The sequence below is a fragment of the Hetaerina americana genome, unplaced genomic scaffold, assembly GCF_022747635.1.
Source record: "Hetaerina americana unplaced genomic scaffold, ioHetAmer1.1.p SCAF_2, whole genome shotgun sequence".
In the NCBI taxonomy this organism is placed as follows: domain Eukaryota; kingdom Metazoa; phylum Arthropoda; class Insecta; order Odonata; family Calopterygidae; genus Hetaerina; species Hetaerina americana.
In genome coordinates, this window is record NW_027286763.1 from 95,022,953 (window position 1) to 95,043,129 (window position 20,177).

The following is a 20,177-nucleotide window of genomic DNA, read 5'->3' on the forward strand; positions in this document are numbered from 1 at the left end:
AATGTCTTAATTATTTCCAAAAGTCATATCATAACACTTACATATATCCATCGGACCACTCAAAGTTATCTATCAAACTCCAGGCCATGTACCCTCGTACGTTGCAACCATCTAGGCGAATAGCCTTCAGCATTTCATTTATATACCTCTGGAAAATTAGTCAGAAAAGAGAAACACATTAGGGATATAAAATAAACTGTAACTACTGGTTTCTGGTAAAACAGGGAATAAAGGCTTGATTAGAAAGTTCATGGCACTGACTATGTGTAAAAAGGGAAATGTCAGATGTCCTGTATAAATGAAAAAATTGGCATCAAAAAATTTTAAACTGAAACAATCTCCAAAGATTGTACCGTAAGAAACTTAGGAAAACAACCCAAGACCTGGATTACAGAGATCCAGATTGATCCAAGCCTTTTTTTGTTCCAAGCTGTCCTGTTTTATAGTGTACTGCTTATCAGCTCCTATTTATTTTATCTTCAAAAAGAATTCTTGAGGATATGCATACCTTTGTACAAACAGGGTGACTTCAAAGTTATTTCAAGATAAAAGCTAGTTTGACCTGATATTGTTTTTGAATGCACTTATCCATAGAGTTAAGTGTTGTGTATAAGTCTTTGGGTACATTAAACTTTAAGAGAAAGGAATGCGAGCCTGTTGTGTATGATGTCCAAAGGATGGTCATTCCATGTAAAATTAGCGATTTTCGGTAAAATAGTTGGCCTCACTTTATTTGATTCTGATGAAGATCAGAGCGTCTTTCTAAGTGCAAAACAGTTTATTTTATATACAAAGAAAAAATATGCCCTATGGAAATTTTATACTGAGTCGATGTTCTGAAACATCATTTGGATACATTATTTGAGAGCTCTAGTAGTTTTTATATACTTTCTACAGGGGCCAAAAAGGGGTCATCAAGAAACTTAAAGAGTGCACTTGTGATTTACTTTATTTCATATTGTTAACTAAGTTAAATGGCTTCTTTGATATTCAAATTGAAATGTAAGAGCTACCGTGTTTTGTAAATTTAGGCATACCTTAAACCCTCTTTTGTAAAAGATATAATTTATATGCTCTCATGTTAAAGAGAAGTGGACATAAAGTCCTTAAACCTTTATTAGTGCAAGACATAATTTCATAAGCTCTCCTGTAAAAGAGAGGTGGACATGACATCCTTTGGCTAGTGCAAAAGCATGTTTAGGTATAGATTAAATATTTGTGAAATTGGAATTATACCAATTGATTTATAATTAAGGTGGCAGGAAACTAATATCTCCTGCAATAGCTGCTGTAGGTTGATTTTGAAATTTGTGACTTATCTGTTCATTGGACACTGAAATGATCTATTGGATTGCAAAACATCACAGCACCATAGGTCCCAACATTGCCATTTATTCTCGCTAACTTTCATAATTTATTTCATTTTGCTCTAATTCCCTCTGATATATTCATAAATTAATATTTCCATGACAGTTTTTCAGGTGAGCTTAATGATTTCCTGAACTTAACATTCTCTTTTCTTTTAATCTATATGAATAAAAAGTGTAAGACATAACATGTAATGCAACATATTTAAAATTCCCTCTTTATTTCACATGTTATACTCAATAGACTTTAACACGCTTGGTAAACAATCTACTCGAGCTGAAATTATTATGATAACCACACAGTAGATGCCTCGATTCACTTATATTCCTTAATATTTGAAATATTTGTTAATTTTAAAAAACAGATTCTCTAATTAAAGGTTTGGCAAAGTCCTTTCTCTGCATTTCAGGAGCAATTCAATCATCATTTCATAGTAGATTTAACATTTTGCAATTCTTAGCCATCATAAAAGCATAAAATCCAAATTTATATGCAATGCAGTAAAGAAAAAACTTACCTTGTGGTAGTCAGCTCTTTGTAGGTCATTTATTCCTCTATTATCAGCAACACCATTTTCAGTGACAATAACAAGAGGACTATCATATGCTTCCTTAATCCACTTAAGAAGGTGTCTAAATCCCCAGGGGACTACCTAATAAAAATGAAAAACATTAGTTCTTCAACCCATGGACTTTGGCTACCTTACCCTTCAGACTTAATGCTCCCCATATTTCAAACAGTTATAGGCATCATCTATGCATAACTGTTCTCAGATAAGAACATCCATATGCATATAAGAAAAATTATTTTTGATCTCTTATTTATTTTAGCAGACATTTCAGAATGGCACATAAGCACGCTTTCGGAAAATAAAGAAAGATTGACTTAAACTCCCCCCAAAGTGCCAAGGCTGCTAACAACCTAACTGCAGTATTCAATGTTATTCAGAGAGTGGTAGATTATAGCATGTGGTTGTTCTAAGCATGCAATTATTTCATCTGTACACAACCTCAAGTAGATGTGTCCACAGGCCAGTGTGATTGTTTTCCAATTACACATTTGCTTCTAGATGAAAATATCTAGTATGGGATACTACTACCTTGATCAAAAAGTTCCCGGAATAACCACCGTGTGGCGCTCCCATCGTTCCGATTTGAGTTCTGTTTTTTTTGTTAAATTGGTACATCTGTTGTTGATATTCCCTTTAAATCTTAGTGTCATAACTTGACATTTGCAAAAGTTACGGTCGGTTTTCGGTATGTCCATCAGTGCTTCCTGCGATTTTTCCATTACTTCCTCTCGGCTGCTAAAACGCGCTCCCCGTAATGGTTTTTTAACTCGATTGAACAGAAAGAAGTCACAGGGAGCCAAATCAGGTGAATTCGGTGGCTGTTGGATGGTATTTGTTGCATTTTTCGTCAAAAAATTACGAATAATGATAGCACTGTGCGACGGTGCGTTATCATGGTGCAAAATCCACGAGTTTTCTGCCCACATTTCTGGTCTCTTTCGGCGAATTGCTTCACGCAAACGTCTCATAACGCCCAAATAATACTCTTTGTTTACTGTCTGGCCTTCTGGCAAAAATTCATGATGCACTACACCGTTGTAATCCATGAAAACCGTCAGCATTGCCTTCTTTTTTGACTGAAAACGACGTGGTTTTTTTGGTCTCGGCTCATTTGGTGAACGCCATTCACTTGCCTGATGTCTGGATTGCGTGTCGTACTCATAAACCCACGTCTCGTCTCCAGTAATGATCCTTTTGATGAATGTGGGATCGGATTCAGCCTCGCAAATCATGTCTTTTGCGACGTCAACACGGTCTCTTTTTTGCATGAAATTGAGGTCTTTTGGCACCAACTTTGCTGCTACACGACGGAAACCCAAATCATTAACCACAATGTCTTGGGCGGATCCATAGGCAATGTTCAAGTCCTCCGCTATTTCTCTGATGGTTAATTTGCGGTTATTGACCAACATTTCTTTTACTTTATTAATTTTTTCACCGACTTTCGATGTCGATGGTCTGCCACTGCGTTCATCATCTTCGATTGACTCACGACCACTTCTGAACCGCTCGTGCCACTGGTAAACGACCGTTTTTTTAGAGAATCGTTGCCGAAACACTTTTCCAACATTTCCAACGTCCGTAGTAGTTTTGAGGGGAGGCGACCGACAGCTAAGGTCATTTGCGCCATAAGGGATGGACAGGAAAGGATGAAGGGTGGAGAGAAACCCGGCGTCGGCATTAGCCTACTCTTTACGAAAGGCGCCAAGGGGTCCGCAGTTTAACGTCCCATCCGACAGACGTACGCCCGTGCGCCACTAAATCCGTTTTTTACGCAAAATTTAATACAAGTTCGTTGTTGCAAATTTAAATCCATTTCTGCAATTGTAAAAAATCGCCAACACACACAGAGATAGATGTACTCTTGGCTACGTAACTTTTGCAAATGTCAAGTTATGACACTAAGATTTAAAGGGAATATCAACAACAGATGTACCAATTTAACAAAAAAAACAGAACTCAAATCGGAACGATGGGAGCGCCACACGGTGGTTATTCCGGGAACTTTTTGTTCAAGGTAGTATATTATGGTCAGAATCTGAATGTACTTAAGGGAAGCTGTATGAGCTGATGACACTGTGAAATCTATGTCCATGCATGATGTAATATAACAGGTAATCTACCTGTATATGCTGACTTCATGGAGACATAGCTATGTATATCTGTAATGATGTCCAAACCATATATTAGTTATTATCACACCCTTAATACTACATTGACCTCATCTGCTATTTCCAATATCAATTAAGTTCTGTCACTCTTCTGCAATTTACTATACCCCCTACCCTTCTTCCTAATTTACTATTACATGCCTCGGCCAATGCATTTCGATTTCTACTTTCCCTTCCACTATAAATTACTCGGTAACTATTACTCCAGTAATCCTTCTGTCTTTCATCTCACCTCAAAAAACTCTACCATGTTTTAAAACTTCCCCACTCTTGACATTGTCCAAACATTTATTGGCCCTGTTCTATCTTTGAAGTAGTCTTCTTTTCCAATGCTGCCATCTCAAATGTGCAAGAATACCATGTAAGGACAGCAAGAGGCCTTGCCTCCGCCGTTGCTTGGTGCAACACATGGCTCAGTGGGCCAGGATCTGTAGTTTCAAGAATTTATCATCCATTTCTTTCTACCCATTGCATGGGAACAAGAAGTGAAGTGGTTTCCAATTATTGCCTTCCTCAGTAACATTTGCGATACGATACCATCCCTTAAATGGCTGACCCATTGGGATCAGATGCCTTTGCAGCCACCTCACTGAAGAACAGATGTGTGGACTAGGTTTTTGTCTGGCTCCTACCTATCTAGTATAGGTGATCCTATGAGGAGCGATAATTATTGCCACACCATCATAGAAGCCAAGCCTAGGCTCATCGGAATGCAAAATCCCTTTTACCATGTCTAGTTCATAAACCATGAGAGGGGTGATTCTAGGTAATAATAAAATATCTAGTCATTCTAGTGTTCCAAATATCAGCTATGAGCTCAATTTTCAACATTTTCCCTAAAAGAAATTAAATATCCCAAATATGTGAACCGGAGACAAAACTTAATCAATAGTGAACTAGACACTCCATTTTAATCCATGATACATAGAGGATTGTAAAACCTTCAGTATTAAAAAATAAGAGAAAATCCATCGATAAGGTTTACTAATGATTCCATAACAAATGCTACAAAAGTATCATCATGCATTGTAGTCACATTTCACTTATGAAAGTGGTCTAAAAAATTTTCGACCTCAGAAAATTTCAGAAAAAATGTCTTGTATCTTTGTTAGGTCAGAAACTTTTCAGACCACCTTCATATGACAATCACAATAATAAGGGGAGCTTGATCTAGGTTCAAATCCTGATTAAAATCAATTTTTGTTCATAAAATTCCTCTGGTCTATATATTAATTTATAAGTAATTTGAAACTTCTTGGTACTTACTTCCACTATAACTGCCATGATGGTGCCAGTCCTCCAGGATACTAGTGTACTAAACTCTATCAGTAATTGTTAATTGGTTGGTTACTGAAGTACCCACCTTAAGCCAATCAGCAGCAGTACTTGGCCAGGAGTCATCCTGGGTCAATTGAAATTCAGAATCTTTAAATAGCGGTGAATTACTCTTTCCAGGGTTCACCAGGAAAGTTGTATAGTGATTAAGTCCAAAAAAATCTGATGAACCTTTTTAAGGAATGAAAATAACCTCAAATTAGGTAAATCTTAAATCCAATCACAAAAGGAATGCTTGATATGGTAATAGGGTCACTCTCACCAGGTGTTGTACAGGAAGACTTCCATAAGTATAAATTTTGAGTATGCCAAATGAACATGAGTTTGCAAAAGAAGAGAGCAAAATTTTTAGAAAGCCCCACAAGTCCCAACTAAGAAGCTACAGGTATGTGACAGATGAAATGGTGAAAGGTCAGGTTTTGCTAATCCCTCTAGATCCCTTGTCTAACCATTTATAGTATCTTTTTTGCAGTATTGTGCTCATTTTTTACAATGAAATGGTTCTTCATGTTTGAAAGAGTTGAATTTTATCTTCACCAATCAAAAGCAATCTAGTTTGACTTATGTGGTGGTGGTTTATTCTTTAGCACCCTAGCAGGTGATGGAAATTAACATCCTATTCATGTAATTCTGGTGACAGTTAGGGTTATAAAACTAAAAGTAAAGGATACAAAATTTGGTTGAATAGAGTTGGGAAATAAAATTTGTAAATAACTAGAGTGAATACAGATAAAATTAAATAAATGGATGAGATTATGCCTTACCATTTACCAGTACACTTCGTCTTGAACCGTTATTCGTACATATAAAGGACATTTGAATGCAAAACTTTCTTCGATGGAACATATAAACATAGTCTAGCATTTCAAAAAAGAAAATAGGTTGCAGTCATTTTGTTTAGATATTATATGTCTCTTAAGTAAAACAATCACAGGTCTCGCTCACGCAGGATCACAAGAAGTTTGATCTTAACTGAATATTATGTTAGTTAAAAATATGAACGTGGTAAAAATGAAAATATTTAATGATGATCCTGTTCCTCCAATTTAAGTACTTAAGAATATAAAAAATATAAGGTTTTTAATCCTAAATTTAAAACATACTTACCTTTAATACGGCTTATCCATTCTGGTGTAAATGTTGGGAGTCGAGACCTTGCATATCCTTCATTTTTACTCTTAGCCGCTATCATCGTTTTCATAATTGGAGGATAATCACCCTCCTTACTGAAGATGGGGTGCGCAAACCATCCCAGCTAGTAGTAATGAGAAGTAAGTAGTATTCAAATAGCAGTTCATTAGCACACAGAAAAGGAAAATTCATTTGCATAATAATGAAAAAAAACAGCTATGACATGTTTTATTTATTCCACATATTTGTATTAGTTCTACTACTTCAAACTAACTGTCATTTTAGAAATACTGTAGGTAGGTAACCTATTGGAAATAGGTATTGAACATTTCATATTTTCATGGACTCTTAAATCAGTACTCTCACCCTAAATTGTTTTTCCAACTTAGTTTTATATTTTGGTTCTTCGTAATTTCTATGCCCTTTATGCCATACAAAAATTCTAAACTCTCTCTATCCTCCATTCATCATTCTCCCTTGTATGGTCATTCACTCTTTCAGTTTTTATGGTCCCACTACTTCTCAATATCTTCATTATGATTACCTTCTCTGAAGTTTCATGACATTCTCTTCACCTTCTATATCTTAATTATAATGCAGAAATATTTTTTAATTTTCTCTTCCTCTCAGTTTATACTCTCAACACTACCACAAAATCATATATTTTCCCCCTTTTATTATATCCAAGCATCTTAAACAGGATGGGCCTACATCTAGGTAATATTTTGCTCTATTTTCTAATGGTACGTTCGTGACTTTTTGGTACTACCTTTGTAACATGCTAAATAGAATTTATGGACCTACCACTTATTTTTTTGGGACAAAGTTGAGAAATGTGTTTGCACATGCATTGAAAGGTACTCCCAAAAATTTCAGCTATTTTGATGCAGAAGATTGATTGAGTGGAGGACATTAGGCAGGTAAGTTCGGGGAGGAGAAGGAAGGTACGATTCACAGAATGAAAGGAGATAGAAAGTATTCAGAAATGAAGAACAGGTAAATATAGAATGGGGAGCCTGATTGTCTTTTTGGATGGAGCTTGAGAGGGTAGCGATGATTAGTCTGTGTCAATCCAAAGCCTACTATAATGGTAGGCAATCAATAATAATAATTAAAAGTTAATAATATAATTATCGAAAACACTGTCCACATATAATTACCTTAAATTGCATTGCTTGTTCTGAAGCTTCTTTGTCAGCAGAAGAATTTGATTTTGGAGCCAACCAGGAAGCATCCAGGGCTATCCCCACTTTTCCTGAAAAGTTACGTAATATCACACTAATGCACACACTGGAAAATAATGCCAATGAATACATATGTGTAATAAGTACATGCTTATTTGACTGTTTTGGTGCTTTCTCAAATAAGTAGTTAGCGAGGAATAATAACAACAGAATAGCAATACATTAATAATGTTTTGCACCTCTGTGCTGTATAGGTTACAAAATAACCATGAGAGAAGATAAAGTCTTAGGTCAAATATATGTAGACTGCACCCCTAATATATCCTACCCCTATCCATCCCTTTATTTCCCTCAACCTTCCTCATTAACTACTGTCTCCTGCTTTCCTTTTACTTTGCAATACCCAAAACGCCACAAACCACACTATTTTTGTTCATTTACTCTCTTTAGTAAATTGAATATAGCCTTGAAACATGGAAACCTATTACACAGCTCACTTAACTCTGTAAAGTGTTACTAAGTTGTCATATCTTGCCATTCTTATAATAGAAGCAGCATGAATAATACACGATGGAATAAAATATCTTATTCAAACAACTCAAAGAACAATAATACATAAAAGTTGGTATTTTCATTGGATACAATTATGTAAGACAACATTGTTGGGACTTGCATTTAATAAGTGTTGCAAAAATTAACTACCAACTAACTTTACACTGATACAATGAACAAAATGTATTTGCAGTTGAATTATATCTTCTTTGCAGCAAAATGAAGGGATATTTTTAAAACTGTGTCTGTGCAAATCAAATAAGATAGTACTTTTGTGGGTAACTGACTAACATATTAGCAGATGAATCTCCTTAACTAAAGAAAAAGTCTAGCCATATTTCTGCTTATTATAGACTGGAAAAGTGAAGTTGGTTATTTTCTTGTAAGTACATAAATCACTCACAAAAAGCTAAATCTGAAACTACTGCACTTATAGTCCTTATTCAGTCATTTTAAACATAAAATACCTTCATGTTCTTGCTGGAACTCTCTTTTATACAGCTCATATGCCAAAGTATGAGCCTTAAGCATTGTGTGTCCGGCCAAGTAGTCAGCGATTCCTATTGATTTCAGTCCTGGGGCAAACTGACCCACTCCATACCCTAAAACACTCTGTATCCATGGTTCATTCAGGGTCAACCACCATTTAACCTGCAATTGTAATTCTCAAAGGAATTAAAATTCACATGTAAATTTAACACATGGTTATGGATAAAGTCCATGAATGTAGCTTGAACAAATTTAATTTATTATAAAGATATGACACCAACTTTTCCAAAGTAGTGAAATATTGAAGCTTCAAGGAAAAATACTTAAGGCTGACATTGAACTTTTTATGATACCTTCATATGCATTCAGGTTAATACCATAACGGGGCGTAAATTACTTCTAAGTGATTTAAAATAATGCATGCAATATATCCACCATATAATGAAAGTAATTTAACCATCCCCTTCAGTAATTAATTTAGAAACTGCTGATAGAACTCCATTCACAATAAGATGAGTCATTGTCACTCAATTTAGTGCATTACATAGTTAAAATGATATTTGTTCATAAGACAGGAGAGGTTAAACCACATAAAAACACACATGACACATCTCATACTATTTCTACTACCTGCCAACCAACTATTTTCATCCTGGCATTAAATCAAAGAAGGATCAAGATTATATTTCCTGTACCACCCATTCTTTTCCTCGCGATTATCATCATATTAATTTTGAGGCAGTCAGGCAACACTAAAATCATTATACAATTTAATTATTTTGAACAATATAAAATATTCCAAATGGTCATTGTGACTGATCACATGAATTGTCATATGCCATTCTTTCCAACGAAATATTTTCATTTCTGTAAACAAAATTAATTTTTACTTCCAGAAGCTGAAGTATTTTGTTCATGTTTCTTTATGACTTGATCAAGCAAATTAAACAAATAAAATCACTAATACATACCCTATCTCCAAATGCAGAAAATGCAACCCGAGCATAGTCTGCAAAGTAATCAGAAATTACTTCATTGGTCCAACCACCAAGGTCTTGAAACTGCTGCGGAAGATCCCAATGGTACAGAGTAACCTAGAACAAAAATTTAACATCGCTCAAAGAGAGGAAATATAAAAAAAGAAATTTAAAACAAGTTTAACCACCAATAGATTCTTCTAATTGTAGTATCAAACATGCTATACATCAAAAGCCAATTTTTGCATTTACTATGCACTAAATATGAAATTGTATCTCATACTCTAGATCCCCAAAATTCAACATCAGACTAGAGAATTTTATTCATTTGAAATTTTGTATCTTTTTATTTATCTCACTAGTTGCAGTAGGTTTTGTGGTCAACCAAATTAACCCAGGTTTTAAATACCTCTGTGAAAAATGTTTCACCCCTTACTTAAACATGATGGAACTTATACATTTAATACCACGAAGTCTCATATTTGGGATGATAAGTGAGTAAAATAGCAATATGTGGTATCCTGGAAAGTTTTTTTCTTAAAATGAACAAATGAATGGGAATCTTGGCTATTGTTCTGGCTCAAACCTTAGTCTAAAGTTTAGAGAACTTTATTTGAAAGGTTCCACTCAATAATCATTGCTGTGTTCCCTCATTTTATTACACACTTTGTATCAAATTATATCTAGTAATCTACTATTTAACGTCAGTTTTGGGTGGACAAAGACTAAACATAACTATATTTCTTGGCTCCGTCTAACAAAGACACAACCTGACACTCCAGATTACATTAAAATATTCTGTAATTCCACATACTTTCTACCTTACTTCATTCCATCAACATGCCTATCCTTTCCCTACATTTTTGTCGCCTGCCTAATATTCTCCTCTGCCTCTGTCAGTCTCCAACAATCCATCATCAATTAAAATGCTCCACATCACCTTTCCAGCCTCCTTTGGATCTCTCCCAACAATCTACTCTCCTCTCCAGTATGCCTAATACTTCTTCATTGGATTTCTTTTTCTCCATACCTTTTCCATCCCTCTCCACACCCACATCTCAAAAGCCTCCCATCTACATCTATCGTCTTGCATCAATGACAATACAAAACGATTCTCTGCATCAAATCCTTTCAAAATCAAGCCCTTTCTCAAAATACTTGCTCACCAATCCTATCATCCATTAACTCCTCCTGGCGGAAGCTCCTTTGCCTAATGCAATTCTTCTTACATGCCTAATACTTTGACCATCTCCATTACATTGTCACGTGTAATTTAAGTGAACCTTTCTACCTGCTGTAATTTTTACATTCCTTTTTAACAATTTTCATAACCTTCCTCTTTCTTGAAAACCTTATCACCTTCACTTTGCTTAAATTACTTCAAATAAGTAGAAAAATTACCTATTTTGTACTCTACAATTAGAAAATGAATGAGTTTATGCTTCATTTTCAGAAGCTAAGATATGAATTGCATGTGTCCTCGGAGCATATGGAAGGATTCTTTCCTAGTTATAATATGTCATTATCTATTATGAAATGTCATAATATGAAGTCAAGGTAAATAAATGCCAGTCGGTCAAATCTTAGGAGCAGATACAGAAACATACTATATGTAAGTACTTATTTAATGAAATAATAGATACTATAAGTAAAAACATCTCTGATACATGTTCCTTTTCATTTTTTTAACCTTTTAAATCAGTTTTAACAATTAGATAAAAGTGTTCACAGAAAAAGCATTTAACAAAAGTACCTATTTCTGAATTGATACTATCATTTTAAAAGGAAGCTATATACGCTTTTTTTAACATAATTTGTTCAAGAATAGAACTGTCATCTCTTCTGATTTTGAGTACCAGAAATAGTTTTAACTCTATCAATATTTATTCCCCTAAAGTTATGTTTTTCCATAACATTAAAACTTTGATATGGAGTGCAGTTATGTATGGCACAGAAACATGGTCATTGAAGCAGGATGATAGGCATAGTTTGGCGGCTTTTGAAATGTTGATGTGGGGAAGGATGGAGAAGGTGAAACAGACAGAAAGGAAAACAAATGAGGAAGTGCTGGGTAGGGTGGGAGAGAAGAGAGGACTTTTGGAAAAAATTACAAGGAGGCAGGAAAAATGGATGAAGGGCACATTGATTGGCAGTGGGATGCTGAAGACTGTGATAGAGGGGAGAATGTTAGGCAAATAAGAAAGGGGCAGGAATAGGATGGCAACGACGGACGGAATGAAGGGAGGAAATAATTAGTGGGAGATGAAGTGAGAATTGTTTTTAGAGTAGGATGTTGGGCTGTATTTTATTGGGAGAGACAAGATATTTATTTGGTAGTTTTGTCAATCCAAAACCTTACCTTATACATTAACTGGTAGTGAAGTAAAGAAAAGGTAGTAACAATTTTCTACTAGATAAGTGTAAAATTGTTCCTATCTTTTCTTTATTATGTTTGAATTCATCACATCAGGCCTGAAACTACTCAATTTGTTCTTAATTGGTAGATTGCCAAATATTAATAATATGCATTGGAATGATTATGTTTGACTATTCCTTTTAAAAGTTCTTTAGCAGATAATTTGTTCTCTTGCTTAACCCTTTTAGTGTGGCGGGCTGATATATCAGCTTTTCTATCTCGGGCAAAAAGTGCAGCAGGCCTATACATTGACTCAAACCTAAGCTATTGTTCACGATTAGTAGACTAAAACAATTAGATCCTGTAAAACTCTTTCATAAATATTGCTCAATTCAGTTAATATACAATAAAAAAACTGCATATGGATATCTTTAAAAATGACTGAAATACTTTTTCTGAAAAATACTTTGAAATACTTATTTTCCTTGGACGATACACTTGATTATATTACCCTCTGCACTTTTCACTAGTACTGCTGGCAGGATGCAACAGTACGAGGGTTAAAGAGAATAAAACATTATCTCTTTGTAACAGAGCCAAGAAATGATATCTCTACTGGCATTATTTGTCATCTGTTTCCTCCATTTTTACCTTTTCTATATTTCTCTACTCAAACGCCTGAAAAGCTTCCAGTCCATGCCTATCATAGTACTCCATGGTTCAAGTTTCCATACTGTACAATATCACACTACAAAAGTTTATCAGCCAGAGTAATGTCAGAGTCAGTACAATGTCAACATTAATTAGTCACTGTACTGAAACTTTATATTCAGGATTTTAAGTGATTATATCATTTGTTGTGGCTTAAATCTTGAAAAAACATACATTGATGAATTATATTAAATTAAAAACAAGAGAAATGTTTTGGTTTGGTGAAAACCATAAGAACTTTGTTTTGTACAATCTCTGTATTGATTACCTGAATCTGTTAGCACCTTCATGCATATATTGAATGGGGTCTTACAAATAGAGAATCTTAATTGATAGGATGAGTATGATGATCCCTATTTTCTTCAAATCCTTCTCTTTAAATGCTCTCAAGATTTTTTCAATTATTTTTTCCAGAATTTGGACTGAGAACATTGGAAAGTCAGTGCAATAGGTGTGGGATGAGGGTAAATATAGACAAAATTAAGGTTAAGCAGTTTTCCAGAAAGAGAAAGGCTAAGCTAAATGTTAAAGTAGCAGGGCAAAAACTAGAGCAGGTGAAGCAGTTAATGTTTATCGGAAGTGTTTTGGACCTAAATGGTTAAAATAGTAGGGACATAGTAGGGAGAAGAATTGTGTTAGGCAAAGAAGATTTAACAAGGAGGAGGGATTTGATGACAAAAACATTGATAAAGGATGTTCAGAAAAGGTTCATTATACCTTTGATATGGAGCTTAGTTATGTATGGTGCAGAAACATGGCACTGAAGCAGTATGAGAGGCATAGATTGTAGGCTTTTGAAATGCGGATGTGGAGAAGGATGGAATAGGTGAAGTGGACAGAAAGGAAAACAAATGAGGAGGTACTAGGTATGGTGGGAGAGAGGATTGTTGGGAGAAATCATAAGGAGGCAGGAAAGGTGGATGCAGAGCATATTGATTGGAAATAATAATAAAAAACATCTTTACTGGGACTAGATAGTCCCTTCTTCCACCTAACCTCTAGTAATGGCAATGGGATGTTGAAGGCTGTGATAGAGGGGAGAACATTAGGCAAGAGAGGAAGGGGTAAGAATAAGATAGACCTGTTGTATAGAAAGAAGGGAAGAAGAAAGTATGCAGAATTGAAGATGGGTTTATTTTAGTCACACATCAAGGTGTGCTTTCTTAGAAGAGGCAAAGAAATGTAGCATTGTACTGTTTTTGTACTGTATTGGTCTGTACCATCCAAAAGCTACATAAAATGGTAGAATACCAATAATAATAGTCAGGAGAATATGATAATACAGATTGAAGTTTTGATACCAAGTCAAACCTAGGGCATCCTGATACTTGTCACTGAATTTATATAATGACCAAATTGACATTTTAAAAATTAGTTAAACCCATGGCCACCACAGCAGTCTTACCATTGGCTCAATACCATTTGATATGAGTTCATTTATTAGTTTATTATAGTATTCAATTCCTTTAGAATTCACTAGAGAGATATCTCCATTGGGAAGAATCCTTGACCAAGAAAGTGAAAAACGGTATGTTTCCACCTGTAAAACAAATGCAATATGGTTTCATCATTTTGGATTGTTGAGATAAACTTGTTGCATTTAACTTAAGTTATACACTGTAACATTTTTTCCAGCATAATATTTTTGTTTTCAATTAGAATGTAGTTTCATTCAAAAACAACATTTTTAAAGTTTGCAGGTATGCTCCAAATTGTAGATAGCATAGGCTACATTCAAAGCACAAACGTTTTCATCAAAATAGTTCATAGAGTTTTGATCAATAAGTACATATTTCATGTTATAACCATATATTCATGTGATTTAATAAAGAGATCTATGTATACATATATAAGACATCTATTTTATCTTCGGTAATTCCATTTATATTAAATAAGTGGCTTCTTAAAACATTATAAAATTATACAATGTGAATGGTGAAGACCATGTGAGATCTTCGAGTATAGAGATGGTGGATTGATATTAGATTACATAACTAAACACTTCTGAGAGTAAAGAATTAAAAATTGATTGCATGAATTCATACTTGCCTTCTTTACATATAAAACTTTTTTCGTGTAAAAGTGCTTTAAAAGTTCACAATGAAGATTGGTGGTTATCAGATTGTCCAAATCCTACCTCTGATTGGTGTACTGCTTATAATAAGCTTGAAATACATCATCTACTTCAGAAAAACTAGTTCAGAGTGATGTTTGTAGTAGACAGGGTTAAAGTGAACCAAGAATGAATTCCAAATTATACCAACGTATGTATATACTCACTTACCCCAAGTTCTTTAAGGATTTGAATGTCATTTTTGTATTTATGGTATGAATCAGCAGCAATATCACCATTTGAGGCATCTTGGATAAGTGTAGAATTCTGATGAGTAAACCTGTCCCAGATGTTTTCTCCTTTGCCTAGTTAAGAATATAGAATTCATCTATGTGAAGACCTTCCACTGAGTACATTCAATTGAAACCCTCTATAAAACATAAAAGAAATTGTATCTAACCAGCTAGGAGCATATTTGACCTTGGCCCATGGTGTTACCTAACGTATTTATTCCAAAACATTAATTTATGGAATCCAATGGCAATTTGGCAGCCATTAATGTTTTTTTCTGAAAATATAACTATTGTTCCCTGAATCAAAATCAGATCCCTTTGCATCATCTTGGCCTGAGTAGTATTCCACAATTATAGCAAGTGGAACAGTTAAACCATCTTGGAAGTACTTTGGACCAAGATGGTGAAAGTAGTAGGGATGTAAGAAGAAAAATTGCATTACACAAGAAAGTAGTTGATAATTGATACATAAGGATGTTAAGAAAGGATTACTGAAAATTATGATGGGGAGCATGGTTTCAGATAATGTAAAAATATGGAAAAAATATCTTCGAAGTAAGATGACAGGCAGAGATTAGATGCAACTATTGCAGAGTGTGAAAATCATTCGCCTTGACCGGGATGGTCCCAATCAAGGCAAATGATTTTTACACCATGCAAGTGTTGCATTGTAATAGACATTAGCAGATGACTCCATCAAAAGTTACTGTTGCAACATATCCTGCAGTTTCTCGTAAGAGATTGGATGCTTTTGAAATATGGATGTGGAGAAGGCTTGATAAGGTGAAATGGATGGAGAGTAAAATCAACAAAAAATTATTAGGCTTAGTGGGGGATGAGAGAGTGTTGTTGGGAGATGTCCAAAGGAAGCAAGAACCGTGAATGTTGAGTATTTTGATTGGCAATGGAATGCTGATGACTGACAGAGTGGAGGATGTTCTGCAAGCAAGGTTGGGGAGGCATAGGAAGGTTTGGTGGAGAGAATCAAAGGAGATAGAAAGTACATATTTGGAAATGGTGTAGAGGTTATTTATAGTGTGAGATATCATATTGACTTTTTACATGGACCTGGGAATTATAGTGATGATTAGTCTGCGCCAACCCAAAACTTACCGTAAACAGTAGACTATCAATACTAATATATTTACATTATTACTAATAAATTACTATTTATTAATACTTAATAAAAAGTAATTTAAAGTGTCATAGTATATTTTACGGAAAGTCACGGGTATCTCATATTTGGTAAATTCGCGAAGTTTCGAGCCATGCCACCAACATATATTTGAAATCATTTACGATACTAGCAGCATCGACTGCACTACATTAATTAGCATAAAAAAACTCCGCTTGACCCAGGATTTTCCTGAGAAAATTCAATTATTCCAAGCATATGCCTCTTCTCAGCTTAACAGAGTGAATACAATTTCCAACAGTAACATCGGCAAAAAGTTGAAAGTGATTTTGTGGACCCCAGTAGTATCTTGATGCGGTAATAACATAATGATCGGGTAATTCTTGTTAATTATCATTGTGGACCATCACTGTACATGATGTACTTAGGTAGTGCCATGCATTAACTCTGCAATTCACTCTTACATCATTTTCACTCTTTGTTTATATTTCCTGTGATTGAAAATACTTTCCATGACCTTCAGATGCGTAAATAAGTACTTGTTTTAAGAAACTACAAGTGGCGTTTGCAAATGAAATTTCTAATACATCTCGTCAATTTTTTAATTCGCACAAATATGCCTCAGAAAATACGTACACATAGCAACATACCATCTTCTCTCCAGCCTCCTTCTATTTGATATGCCGACGTAGCTGCGCCAAAAGCAAAGTCATTTGAAAATGTATCATAGTACATATCGTTTTCACCCATAGCTCTAACCAATAAGGAAGGAATAAAGCTGCATATCAAAGCCTTAATTAACATAATTTATACTGGCGCATTGAATGCGCCCTTCACTCGATGAGACAGTGTAAGGACGTTACCCACAAAATTAAGAAGTTATCACAAGTAGGTATATGGGACAAGCCAAGGTGAGCAGGGCTGCCATTATTAAAGTTGAACTGTAGGGTGTGCACTCAGCGTCAAGTTGGCCATCAAAAGTTGAGAAAGAAAAATGATAACAGTGGCTATGTTGGTTTAAATGTTGCATATTCACTTCATAAAAAATCCATGGACAGTGACTTTTTATTTTCGTCTAATTTGTTTCGTAGCGGCGATAAGCTTGGCTTTTCACGGTGGCGAAGAATTAATGTTATCTCTTATCCAATGCAGCGAAAGAAAAATTTGCCCCTTTCTGTACGAATGTCTTTCCTTCTTCATCCTATTAGCTAAATTTAAAAATATAGTAATTTGATCAGAGAATTGATATGCTATCTCATAACCAGCAGAAATGAAACCTTTATTCATAATATCTTCGTCCCTCGCTCTTGAAATATTTCTCTACTGTATGAAGTGATTACTGCATTTAAATGCTTTTTTTTCATCGCGGGCATCGATCTGTAGAAGCTACAGCTTTTAAAAAGTAAAATATGTTGCAATTTTAGCAGTGAAGAAGTGAACGCGATTCTTAAAATTTTGGTTTTGTTAATTTTCACTCATTATTGTATTATTTCCACTGTTCAATTATTTTATTATGTACTTCCACTGCTATGTTATTTTAAACTTAAACTCCAGTGACACAACTTAGGTAAACTTATCTTATCCTTTTAAATTCTAAGATTTAACCGGAACCTTCTGATAAAGGCTTTCGTAACCACTTATCACGGACTCGCGTACACGCTCCCATTTATATAATCTGAGCAATAGTCGCGGATTACCCCGGCTGTCGGTCGCCTCCTCTAGCAGTTTAAAAAATATTTTAACAAACAAACATGGTTTCAAATATCACCTCATGACTTCCATATTCTCCCGAGATTTTCGCTAGTTGTTTGCGAAGATGTTCTTCAATCCGTGAGAATCTGTGAGATATTATTTATGATATCTCTCAGAGGTATATCTTACTTCTGAGAGACATCTTATATCTGTGTAACATTATTCTTAATTGTTTTCCCATAGGGCAGATTCACGTGTGTGAACTTCTGTCTCAAAGACACATTGTAGTGAGTTCCTCTTTTGACACCTCAGGTCTAAGAAAACTATGCCAGAATTCAACATTAGTTGTTGAATAACTACCTACTGTTTTTCTGGCAGAAGGCATGAATGCCTATTGAAGCAAACTATGGGATCGAAAGAGTATTCAAGAAGTCGTAAAGCATATAGAAGAATGTTAAAAGGTATAAAGAGATGCAAAAAGAATCAGATCAAATTCGAGAAAAAGGGGGACATGCTATTTGGCATAACCCTTGCAAATGTATTGGACGGTATAAAACCTCCCCATCGACATCATTTTCATCTATTAAAACACTAAAATAGGTGTTGGACGATTCCGTAGCATTATAAATTATCGCATCGACTTCCTTTTGTTCCCTCCTGCCCCTTGGCCTGCTATGGCCACAAGATCCCGGTCAGACGTGGACATTAGAGCAATCATCAAATTAAAAAGCTAAAATTTCGAGTGTTTCCTAAGTTAGCTGGATAATTTATTTATCTGCTCACTTTTTAGAGTAAAAAGTTTCTTTTATTATAAAAAAAACTGAAAGTAAAGCTTGACACGCAAATGGGTAATTCTTCAAGCGAAAGAAACTCCTCCTGCGAGTGTTTTAGGTTTAGTGCCAGTGCGAACCAAAAAGAGAAAAAACGAGATGTAAAGCTATTATTGGATGAGTTTCAATTGCAGGATAGAACTTCTGCCTTATTTAGAGAGATGTAACTGTTCGTCCGCAAGCATAAAACGACCGTAATCAATCCGAAGACTGGTCTGATAAGTTAAGGAAGAGCTCACTTCGTACTAAGTCCTATGTTACACGTGAAATTCGCAGATCAGAATAGGGTGGCCAATAATTTTCTTTACTAGCTTCATGACCCTGAGGATACTCAGATACGTCAACCGTTATCAAACCCGAGCTCTCAGTCAGTAGCCATGCTCCCTTTCCTCAGGACTACCATACCTCTGTCGGCTTCTATGATGGTTAATTTTTTTCTCAGAGAACGGGAGAAATTATATGATTTAAGTTTCTACTGATTTAATAATATTTTTATGTAAATGTGTGTGTACATTAATAAATGGAACGTGTTAGTCCAGGACTACTGACTGGATGGTCCAAGTTCAATTCCCGGGCACGCTCACCTCACGCTCAATTTTGCACAGCTGCACTGGTTCACCTACACTGAAAATGTAGATTAAACATTCCCAAGCTCTTAATTATGAGTGAGATCTGCCTGCACCGATAAAAACCAATATTCAAGTTGATATCTGTGGTAATACCTGTAGTTTCATGTTTTTTGAGCAGTGCAATTCTTAAAATGACGACCAAATCATGTTGTCTATATTTTCTAATGTCACAATATTATTATTATAAAGCTAATCATTTTCGCCGTTCTACTTTTATTTAAACTATTTCCCCGTATTTGTATTACATTTTATTCATTATTATTTTCATTCTGCTACTAAATGACCTCGAAGCACTTTGGAAAAGAGAGGCGTTTCAAATTGTTAAAATGAAAATATTACTACCCGATGAATAATATTAGTAGTGTTTTAGAGTTACCCTATTTGAGATCATTTTCATGCATCACCAATTACAGTAATTAGCTTGAATGTTGATTTTGATCGTTGAAAGCACGGCTCACCTCGACATATGGGGTCTGCCTTTCTATTTACCTGCTGCCCCTTAGCCACATTTGTTTTTCCACGAACTTTTAGAATTCAGGAAATCGCACCGCTTGAATGTCGGAAGGCATCAACCTTGAAACGGAAAACATTCAATAATTAGCTCACTGCTCCGCCCGCTAGATTATCATGCTAGCTTTATTTTGCATAGGTACTTAAAACTTACTGCCATATTAATCTCTTTGATTGACAACAAATTGAA

At 35.1% G+C, this 20,177-nt stretch overlaps 1 protein-coding gene across 3 annotated transcripts in view; it reads right to left on the minus strand.

Moving 5' to 3' along the window:
* Positions 1–17,205, minus strand: part of LOC139688307 (myrosinase 1) — a 29,281-nt gene extending 12,076 nt beyond the window's left edge. Inside the window, exons 1-10 of one of the 3 annotated variants that reach the window (XM_071585798.1) lie at positions 16,977–17,205; positions 15,130–15,263; positions 14,251–14,385; positions 9,773–9,895; positions 8,780–8,963; positions 7,737–7,831; positions 6,553–6,700; positions 5,474–5,616; positions 1,886–2,020; positions 42–148 (exon numbers count right to left, since the gene is read on the minus strand). In XM_071585798.1, the coding sequence (XP_071441899.1) occupies positions 42–148; positions 1,886–2,020; positions 5,474–5,616; positions 6,553–6,700; positions 7,737–7,831; positions 8,780–8,963; positions 9,773–9,895; positions 14,251–14,385; positions 15,130–15,263; positions 16,977–17,130 (1,358 nt within the window). In that variant the 5' untranslated portion in view covers positions 17,131–17,205. Of the gene's footprint in view, positions 1–41; positions 149–1,885; positions 2,021–5,473; positions 5,617–6,552; positions 6,701–7,736; positions 7,832–8,779; positions 8,964–9,772; positions 9,896–14,250; positions 14,386–15,129; positions 15,264–16,962 lie in introns of all 3 variants that reach the window. The other 2 variants (XM_071585799.1, XM_071585800.1) reach the window with 2 other exon arrangements.
* Between the last annotated feature and the right edge of the window lie 2,972 nt (positions 17,206–20,177).